General features: G+C 40.3%; 1 protein-coding gene across 2 annotated transcripts; it reads right to left on the bottom strand.

Annotated features, from left to right (window-relative positions):
• Positions 1 to 745: 745 nt before the first annotated feature.
• On the bottom strand, positions 746 to 10953 carry UBE2A (ubiquitin conjugating enzyme E2 A). 2 transcript variants are annotated; one of them, XM_032757532.2, is made up of 6 exons: positions 10733 to 10953; positions 10507 to 10587; positions 10089 to 10114; positions 3575 to 3664; positions 2497 to 2585; positions 746 to 2044 (listed from the first exon to the last, which is right to left on the bottom strand). In XM_032757532.2, exons 1-6 carry the CDS (start codon positions 10774 to 10776, stop codon positions 1916 to 1918), a joined length of 459 nt encoding a protein of 152 aa, XP_032613423.1. In that variant the 5' UTR covers positions 10777 to 10953; the 3' UTR covers positions 746 to 1915. The 2 variants fall into 2 exon arrangements, with proteins under 2 accessions (XP_032613423.1, XP_032613424.1); XM_032757533.2 differs by lacking the exon at positions 3575 to 3664.
• Positions 10954 to 11057: the final 104 nt, after the last annotated feature.

The raw sequence follows: 11057 nt of genomic DNA, 5'->3' as shown, positions 1-11057 counted from the left end.
AAAAAAAAAAAAAAAAAAAAAATCTAATTAATAGTTTGGTACTGTTTGTTTTTGAGCTAGGGCTTTTAAAGAGGTGGTGTGTCAGGATCAACAAGTTAGATCTTGGTCTCTGAGGGTGCTGATAAATACCTAGGTTGGTTTATCCCTGCTCCCACCCCCCATAACTTCATTCCCTTGATTGATTATAATGTATACTGAGGTAACTTTATTTAATAATTTTACATTCTGTTAAATTTTTTTTTTTGAGAGGAAGTCTCACTCTGTCACCAGGCTGGAGTGCAGTAGCATGATCTTGGCTCACTGCAACCTCTGCCTCCTGGGTTCAAGCAATTCTCTTGCCTCAGCCTCCCAAGCAGCTGGGACTACAGGGGCATGCCACCACGCCTGGCTAATTTCTTTCAATTTTTAGTAGAGACAGGGTTTCACCGTGTTAGCCAGGATAGTCGATCTTCTGACCTCATGATCTGCCCGCCTCGGCCTCCCAAAGTGCTGAGATTACAGGCGTGAACCACTGTGCCTGGCAACATATTCTGTTAATATATTTAAAAAGCATTACCACTTATGACTGGAAAGAAAACAAAGGTTCTCTCCAGAAGTATCTGTCTTGTCTTTTCCATTCCCAGAATGAGTATTTTTGCTTTTACCTTAATGTTTGAGGGGGGAAATGAGTAGATATGAGATCCCAATAAGAAACCAATACAAAAAGTTTATACTGAGCTAAAAAAAAAAAAAATGATACCTTGACTATGAAATTTTAAGGTTATTTTTATTTACAACTTTTGAAAAATGTACATTTTTTTTTACATGGGTTACTTGTGCAAAGTTAGATTTGGAAGTGATAAATGCATAAAAGGTGACAATAGAACATTAGACAAAACATTTACAAGCCTTGTCCCATACTGCTACTTAAAGGTACTATATATCTAGAAGTATAAATATCCAAAAAAAGATCGCAGACGTTGGCTTTAAGGTTCTCAGATGCTGAAAGGGAAGAAATTAAAGCATGCAGTAATAACTCAGGATTTGAGTGGAAAATAGTTTGCCACAGATATGCTATGCTCCCTTCCTTGAATTCATTAAAACTCTAAAATAAAGATGGACAATTGAGTTTATTCACCTAGGGCAGCACTGATCCTTTAAAAAGATTAAAGGATCTCCAACTTTCCCTAGCTCACAAACTCATGATTGTTTCCACTCCTCTGCTCCCACACCTCTTTTAAAAAGCAAAAACCCAGAAGACCAATAATTCTGAAACTTAGCATGAGTGTGCCCAGTCAGCAGCTTGCAAAGAGAGGATGTGTCAGTTACTACAATTGCTGTACTCCTTTAGCTGAGTCCTTCAGCTTTCTCCTTCTTGACAGTAAATACTATCTTGTAATTCATATGACTCAGATCTTAGTATCACAGGATTTTTAGCTCCCATTCTTCCTTCAAAATTGTTTACATGGATTTGTTTCTATTCTCTGTAGGCCATATTCCAAACACATTCACTTCTAAATCCAACACAAGTGAAGGACCGGCCAGGATGAAACACTTCAGCAATCATTTTGTTAAAAATAACATCCTGGTCATCAAGCTAAGCATAAGCACCTCTTGTATAACAATTCATCTTAAAAGCTTAAAGTACAATAATAAAAATAACTGCCTGAAAACTGGAAATGAAATACAACAGAAAAACTGAAGCATTAGTAATTTTTGCAAGTAACCCAGGTACAGTACATTTGATTTCATAGAGGGTGTTTTCTGATGTTTAAGGAGAGGGTAGAAGGGGTAGGAAAACTTGGCAAGGAAGATGGAAACAGCACAACAGCTATTTTGCTTTTAATAAAGTAAATGTAATGACAGGAGTAGGGAGGTGACAAACACATCAATATATATTTTTCTTATGGCCAGCTTCTTTTAACCGTACCCGGGGTCAACAATCACGCCAGCTTTGTTCTACTATTGCAGAAACACGCTTTTCATATTCCCGTTTGTTCTCCTGGTACAGCTGAGCAGCCTGGCTGTTTGCTGGACTATTGGGATTGGGTTCATCCAATAGAGACTAAAGAGACAATTTTTTAAATGTCAGTTCCTTAATGCAAAACAACTATTTTATAATGTAGTGACACTCAATTAAATTGTCCTAAGTACAGCTACATTTCTTATCTTTAGCATACAAACCCAGAATTATATGAATCTGCTAGTAGCTAGGAAAATATATGTGGCTTTTTTTTTTTTTTTTTTAAGGGAGATGGAGTCTCACTATGTTGCCCGGGCTGGTCTCAAACTCCTGAACTCAAGCAGTCCTCCCACCTTGGCCTGCCAAAGTGCTGAGGTTACAGGTGTGAGCGACTGCGCCCAGCTGACTTGGGTCTTAATGGTCTACTTTTCATCTATAAAACAAGCTTTGACCAAAAATAAAAAGATCTATTATATTATGACTTTCCAAAACAATTCAATTGCTAATATAAACATATTAAAAGTTATAGTTTGTCACATTAAGGAAAAATTCACCTGTATGGATGTTAGAATGGAAGACACATCATAGGTTGGACTCCAACGGTTCTGAAGTATGTCCAGACATATACTACCATCTGCATAGACTAAGAACAAAGAAGTAGGTACATTAAACGTAACAAGACCACTAAGGTTTTAACATTATAGACAAAACAAAAATAGTCAAGAATACTCTGCTTTTGAAGTTTAAAAAGATTCCTATGTTGCTTCCCAGTTAACTGCCTGAAAAGATGAGTCATAACCACCACTAGTGAAATAATCAGGATGATCAGAGAATGTCAGATGTGATCAGTATAAAACTGGAAGATACTTAGTGTTCATCCTTTGGGAAAGGCTGCCCTATTATCCAGGAAATCAGAAACATTTTTGAACAGGGTCCCTAGCTATCCACAGATGTGGGAAATTCATTCCACCAAATTTGTAGGCTGTATCCCCTATCTGAAATAACAAAAGATCACTCAGAGTTCACAAGATTTCATTTTGGCACAAAGATAAAAATATCTGATACCCTGAAAAATACTTCATTAACCTAAATAAAAGGCAAGCTGTTCTAGGCTTACTACTATTTTAAAAAGTGCAAAGTGGTAAGTTAGAATCACCTGTGGTGCTTTTCTGACATACCGTATGCCTGGCCCTCAACAACAGAATCCTATTCAGTAGGTTTGGAGTGGGGCGAAGGCATCTGTATTTTTAAAATGTTCCACAGTAATTCTGATATGCATCCAATGAAAACTAATTTTCTAAACGCTAGTGAAAATAATTACAACACAAGACTATCCCAATCTGGCCTAGCATTAAAAGGAAACCTCAAAAGCATCCTTCGTTTTGTTTAATAAGTAAATGACAAAGATCATCAAAATCAGGAGGCTCCCAGACTCCAAGCAAAGGGAAAATACCTCCACTGCTTCAGTTCTAGGACAAGACAGCCACAGACAACCAAGAACAAGTTCAGCTTTCAGGAAGCAGCAAGCTGCCTAAACAAATACTCAGGCACCACAAAATACACAGGAAATGTGGAATACTCCATAATAAACACTATAGTAGTTTAAAACACTGTACTAAAAGTGATACTTGCCATTTGGATGGAACATCTTAGAGACAAATCTAACTGTAGGTGGTTTATTTGGATATTCTTCAGTGAATTCTATTGTAAGTTTAAATGTTCCTGTGGTTAGAAAAGAAAGATTTAAGAAAATGTATTTATCACTTTGTTCAGTAGTACTTTGTTTTTAATGCTATGTGGGTTTTTCCAAGTATTTAATAAAGCAAAGATACAGGGTAGAGAGGAGAGGCCAGGTAAGAAATACATCTCTAGGAATTGCTCTAAGAACTACTCAAATGTGATTTTTTGTTTTGCCATTATTTTCCCCCAAACGTGAAGACAGCCATCATAAACACCAAATTACTGCTTACAAGACTTTAGCCACTGTACATTTTGAAAACATCCTTAAAATAAGAAACTGGGCCCAAAATTTGGCCTTCTTCCTTTAGAAGACCAAAAGACCTCAAAGGCCTATTTTAGTCAGCTGCCATCTTAAACTCTCCAGTGATTTTTACACAGACTAGAAAGAATGAAAGCACGAGGGTTCAAAAACCAATGCCAGAATACAAATCCATAATCAAGTTGTTTTTAAAATAGAAGGGAATAAGTATAAAAGTGTTCATACTGGTTCCTTTTCATGTCATAGTGACCCTATAATGAAAACTTAATTGAATTTAAGCCAGGAAAAACTTCATAGTCCCTCTCAGAAACCCTTAAGTATGGCTCATAAGGTACTTCACTATAAAATCAACTCAATTATTCACACATATGGAGGGAATTAATGGCAGAAATAATTTTAAAATCACATTTGGTTTAGATTGCATTCATGTTTCCAGCAAATTTATTTTTCTAATGTTTACGCTACTATTGAAATGAAATTATTTTTCTTAAATATATGTCAACCTAAGGTAGCAGGAGGCCCTAAAGCATAGTAGGTTGTAAACTTACTTACAAGGCATGGACAAACTGGATCTCATTCAAGAATTGTAAGATGTGATCTGAAGAGATTATGCCCTTTAAAATATTATTTTCAATTGTTTGTTGAATAAATTCAAGAAAACAATTGAGCAATGTTTTTTCCTGACTGAAATCTGTTCAAGTAAACTTAGAATCAGTTACTATATGGTATAAGGTGATGCGTGTTCCACTGTATTATTCTGGTCCATTTAACAAATTATTCTAAAACAACAGACTGTACTTCAGTGTATTTCTTACTGGTTCCTTCAGAGTTAGCAATTTATTTCCTTTTTGTTCTCATTAAAAGGTTTATCACTGCTTAAGAAAAAGAGAGAAGACTATAATCATTCTAGGACTAGATCTGACCAAACAATATCAAAAAGTTTGTTTTTAGCAAGCTCATTGGAAACAATTTGCTAACAAAGCTGCCCTTAGTATCAACAAGTGTCTCAAAGCTTCATAATAATATAAAATGCAGGCCGGGTGCGGTGGCTCAAGCCTGTAATCCCAGCACTTTGGGAGGCCGAGGCGGGTGGATCATGAGGTCAGGAGATTGAGACCATCCTGGCTAACACGGTGAAACCCCGTCTCTACTAAAAAATACAAAAAAATTAGCCGGGCGTGTTGGCGGGCGCCTGTGGTCCCAGCTACTCGGGAGGCTGAGGCAGGAGAATGGCGTGAACCCAGGAGGTGGAGGTTGCGGTGAGCCGAGATCGCGCCACCGCACTCCAGCCTGGGGGACAGAGAAAGACTCCGTCTCAAAAAAAAAAAAAAAAAAAAAATATATATATATATATATATATAAAATGCAACATACAGAGACATATTCCTCAAACTATTGTTACTCCCTATTTTCTTTTCAAAGCCAGACCTGAAGATACTATGTATTATAACTAAGGAAAGAAAGTAAAATCTTATGGAATGGACAAACATATGCCCATTAGAAGTACGGAAGTATGTCCATCAGAACATACTTCACCTTTATCACCACCTGGTCATAAATCTTCCTCTTTCTGAGGAAGAAAGCACAGTTCTTCCTTTTCAGTATTTATTGACATTATAATATGCAAGAAAAAGTGGGAATGTGTTTGAGTTCAAAACTTTGAGTCTACTTATGTATTATGATCTCAAGTGTAAACACACTTGGATCAATGTTGCAATCTGACTAAATTATGGGTAAGAGACACTGCTCTAAAACTGGGCAGATGTAACAGCACATGGAGATCCCAGCTACTTTAAAACCATCACTAAATATGGTATCTAAAGGTAGTAAAGCAAGACATAGGGAAGCCATAAGCAAAAACAGTAAAAACATACTGGCTAAGAGCATGAGCTCTGCAGTCAGACAGGTCTGGGCCCAAGTCCTTGCTTTGGTACTTACTAGCTGTGAGACTTTGGGGAAGGTGTTCTCCTTGACCAAACCTTAAGTTCCTCATTTGTAAAATGAGATTAATAATAGTACCCACCATACAGCATTGTTGTGAGGTTTAAATGAGAGAAATATGCATAGTGCCACAAAGTTAAGCGCTCCAAAACCATGAGCAACTATTTTTGCTATAGTAATTCTAAAGTTTCACATCTCTAGACTCAGCTGAAGGAGGTAAAACTCAAAAATCAGAACTATCAGTAAGAAAGAAATATACAATTAAGGCATTCAGATATTAAACAGTACTTTTAGGTCTACATCAAACACTCACAGTTCAAAGCAAGTTGAGTACCTATATTGGTGGCTTACAAGTTCCCTGACTTGAGCTTTCTGCATACACTTGCCCAGAAGTTCAACTAGGTGATTACCTAGCTACCAAAGAAGTTAATCGCAAGTCTTTTAAAACAGTTCACTTAAAATCTTGAGAAGTGAAGCAACCTATTTATGTCTACTTGAATATAAATTAAGACTTAACCCAAATCTTATTCAAGGTACACATTAAAAAGAGGGTAAAAACTTCACACTTTTAGTCACATTAATCAGAACCTGTTTAGTATAACCTTCAATGTAATTTCTAAGCTCTAAAACAAATGTTAAGGGAATTTAAAATCCCAGAATTAGTATTATGCAGTCTGAGACTACAGCTTACCCTCTGAATATTTAGAAGGCTAGGCTTTAAAATAACTGAAAACTTAAGCCTCACCATTTTTGTACATAATGTATACTAATTTTGTTCATCTTCCCGAGGAGGCTAAGACATCGTCAGGAAAGTATCAATCCATCTATACAGGGAGACCACCAAAATTACATAAACGTGTTAAGTGACTGGTGTATGGCAATAAGGAGTGATATGGTTGGACTAGAAGGGGTATATGTTCTGCCTAAAGACATTCACAAAGTCAAGTTTTGGAAAATACTATATTGGCCAAAGAAAACACACCTGCAGGTGTTTTCTGCCATTTGGCCACCAGTTTGTGACCCCTGAGAAGAAAGCAAAATACATGCAACTTCAAAATTATTTTTGATGACTGAAAATCGATTTTTCAAGTAATATCCAAAACTCTTCATCATAGGATTTATTTATCTTTAAAACACTCTTAGTGGACTTTAGAGATTCATTTTGAAAAAGATTTTATGACTCAGAAACATTTCCAAAAATTAAAAAAAAATAAAAAAGATTTGTACCCCAATTCTAAAGAACACATCTATTATGAAAAGCAAATACCAGTACCTTACCATGTCTATTAACAATTTTTAGATTATGTGATGAAGATTATATTCCATAACCTTTGTATTTAGCATGTATACCAAGATATTCTGATGAGGAAGCATTTCTCCCCAATGTTTTGGTAGTGTAAGCTCTTGAGAATATATTCCTCTTACTTCGAGTGTGTGAAGTTAAACCAAAATACCCTTAAGTGTTGCTTTTCTTAAGATTTCATCACTCTAACTAGGATCCGGTTGTTCCAGAAACTTCCATAACGAATGGTTTACAATGAAGAAGCAAAAGTAGTTTTGAGGTTCTTAATTAATAACATAATACATTGGAAACAGCAAAATCAACTATGCTACTTATCCCTAATCAGTCTTTTCTCTAACTGTAAATTCCCCAACTATAAATAAAGGATATTCAAAAAATGGTTAAGGCTGGGCACAGCAGCTCATGCCTGTAATCATAGCACTTTGGGAGGCCGAGGTGGGTGGATCACCTCAGGTCAGGAGTTCGAGACCAGCCTGGCCAACATAGTGAAACCCCCCCTCTCTACTAAAAATACAAAAATTAGCTGGGCATGGTGGTAGGTGCCTGTAATCCCAGCTACTCGGGAGGCTGAGGCAGAAGAATTGCTTGAACCTGGGAGGCAGAGGTTGCAGTGAGCTGAGCTTGTGCCACTGCACTCCAGCCTGGGCGACAAGAGCAAAACTCCGTCTCAAAAAAAAAAAGCTAAATTTTTTGAGGGGGGGAACCACAGGCCACAGTGTTCTAGACACCTGAGGAAGCATCCATGGGTAGCAGACTGTTCAACAGAACAAATCAGCCTGAGTAATTCCTTTCAGTAATGCTAGGATGGAGACACAAATCATCAAAAATAGAACCAGTAATGTCAAAGGTGACAGTCCTGGTAGATAATGGACTCCATAAGTACCTTTTCAATTCATACCACTTAAGAGAAGCACCCTTGAAATATTTAGGTAGCCAATCCCCAGCAAAGTGATGTACTATTAATAAAGCTGTGCCCATCATAAAACAGAGTAAGACAAGGAAAAAAGAAGCCAATGAAAACAAAGCCTACTAGGGCTAAAGCAAATACACAGTTAATCTGTACATTTAAAGCTCAGGTATAAAGAACTAGTGCTGGCCGGGTGCGGTGGCTCAAGCCCGTAGTCCCAGCACTTTGGGAGGCCAAGGCGGGTGGATCCCAAGGTCAGGAGTTTGAGACCAGCCTGGCCAACGTGGTGAAACCCCATCTCTACTAAAGATACAAAAAATTAGCCAGGCGCGGTGTCGCGCACCTGTAATCCCAGCTACTCAGGAGGCTGAGGCAGGAGAATCGCTTGAACCTAGGAGGTGAAGGTTGCAGTGAGCCGAGATCACGCCATCGCACTCCAGCCTGGGTGACAGGGCGCAACTCCGTCTCAAAAAAAAAACAAAAACAAAAACAAAAAACAAACAAAAAAAACTAGTGCCAATCTGGTAGAGGAAAATTAAATCTAGCTATAGTTTCTTGCTACAGTTCAAATGATTAACCGCGCCACAGTAGTATGCCCTTACAATCACTGTCTCTTGCTGTCATTTCTTTCCTTTGCAGCCCTGAAGAGTAATGATATTTACCCAGGGGGTAAAGGTAAAGAGGAAGCTAAAAATATTCAGGTAACTGTCCACAGTTTCCTGGGGAAATCTAAGTACTTGAGATGAATTACAGACTTAGTTGATATTGACTTACCTCACAACGTTTTGTGGACTGGTAGCATCAAAAAGCAATCCGGCTCAGCAACATAAGTATGTATTAAGTAGTTTGCAAAAACGTTTTTGTTCCCACCTTCAAACTGAAGTGTGTGTGTGTATAAATGCTATGTGACCGAAGGAAATCATTGAGGAAAAAAATAACAGAAAGATCCTTTTCCTTTTTTTAAAAAACCTCAAATATTAAAGAATTTCATGAGTTCAAATACTTTAATCATCCTTTAAATGTATTAAACTTTCAAAAAACAACCATACACACACACAACTGAGTGTAGAACTATCAATGTCATTTTTCTGGTTGTGATAGGGTCTAGTCATTCAAGATGTAACCAAACAGGAGGGTTTGGGGAGAGGACTGGGTTAAGGGTATAAAGGGTGTCTCTATTATTTCTTGCAACTGCATATGAATCTATAATTATCTAAAATCAGAAAGTTTTTAAAAAGCAATTTACACGTTTTTAAAAGTTAAACCTAAATCAATTAAAAATTATGTACCTACTGGTACATGTAGTACTTTCAAGTAGGCAGGACACTGATCAAAAGGGTACATTAAGGCTAACTTCAATTGTGAAGCTGCTTTGAAATTACTGATCATAACGTCTTGATGAAAGCACACACTGCAAATTCACTTAAAAATAAGAAAGAATACTGTACTCAAATGAGGCATTTAAGACCATCTTAGAGCAGTGAGGCTGACAGGCATTCAATGTCAGATTGTAGAAACCAGACAGTTGTATGCAAGGGATTCTCGCATCCACTCAACATCCAACACACATCTACCAAGCACCTGCTGAACACAATTCCTGCCCTTGGGGTAGAATTCTGAACCAGATGGTCTCTGGGGTCTCTGCTGACTATCAGCAACTGGTTGGGTTTATACTAATTCAGTGATGGAGGGCTGAATTTAGCAGAATCATAGCCCAAGCCTCAAAAATCCTTAATACCAGTGCTATGATTGCTCCTTTTAAAAAGTGACTGCCTTACCCAGATTTTTTTTTAAGAAAGCAAGAAGAAAGGTGCAGTTCTAGTCAAGCATACAATATCCAGAACAACCAGCCACACACTGCATTCCACTCAAGCCTTTAGCAGACAGAGACTAGGCAGAGGCAGGTTCCTAAGCAGGAGACACTTCCAGGATGACTGGGAACCCTTTCCCCAGATGACCAGGCTCCTGAAAAGTGGGTAAAGAAACTCTCTCTTACCATCCTCAAACGGGGTCCCTTCAGGCCTGCAACACAGAGAAAAATGGTCAGTTCCACTTAAGGGGCCCCCTTCTCCCTGCTTCATCTGAGATGCCTATCCTGAGCTCTGCTATCTCCAGCACTGCTGCCGGGGTCGGAAGCCACTACAAATGGATGTCCCGGGCTCACAGACACAGGGCAAACCGCCGCGCCTAACCGCCACCACTCCCCGCCCCGCCCCCCTAGAACCCCAAGCGGTTCCCCCTGGCAGCGGGAACTGAGCTAATCGAGGCACAGGCTCCGGGGAGGCGCCTAGGCCCAGCCAGACCCAAACATTTTCCCCTACCCCGTCGGCCTCCGCGGGGGGCCCGCCCCGGAGCGCAGACCGAGGCAGCTCGCGTCCCCAGTTCTCTCGCCACCGCCACGAACGCAGACTCACCCGAAAATGACCGCGTTCCACACCATTATGTTGTTCTCGGACGGAGCCCCGCTGACTCCGGCTGGAGGATCCTCCTGCAACCTTCGGGAAGACAGACAGGGGTCCCCCTAGGCCGGCACTGGCGCCCGCTCCCGGCCGCTCCCCAGCCCTCCCCGCCCGGCGCGCCTCGGGACCCGCCCTGTGCTCCGGCTCGCAACCCCCGGCCTCGGCCGTCCCCTCGGTTTACCTCTTGAAGTCCCGCATGAGGCGCCGCCGAGCCGGGGTGGACATGTCGCGAGCGGGGTCAGGGGTGGGGCATACACTGGGGTCTCGGGTTCCCGCGGCGGGCGACGAGGCCGAGGAGGCTGGAGAAGCCGGAGAAGGGGAGGCGGAAGCACCCAGAGGAACCGCGCTGCCTCTCCGAAGTCGAGGGTCGGTCTGGCGCCGGCTAAGCACCACCCCAGTGTAGACGGGGGCTGAACCAACCTGAGAGCAGAGAGAGGGGGGTGGAACGTCGAGCGCCGGACAGGCCGTACCAAGACGGGGCGGGGGGTGCGCGAGGAAAGTTGCTT

This window comes from Hylobates moloch, unplaced genomic scaffold, assembly GCF_009828535.3.
Source record: "Hylobates moloch isolate HMO894 unplaced genomic scaffold, HMol_V3 SCAFFOLD_7, whole genome shotgun sequence".
Lineage (NCBI taxonomy): Eukaryota > Metazoa > Chordata > Mammalia > Primates > Hylobatidae > Hylobates > Hylobates moloch.
This window is presented reverse-complemented; position numbering and strand designations above follow the sequence as displayed.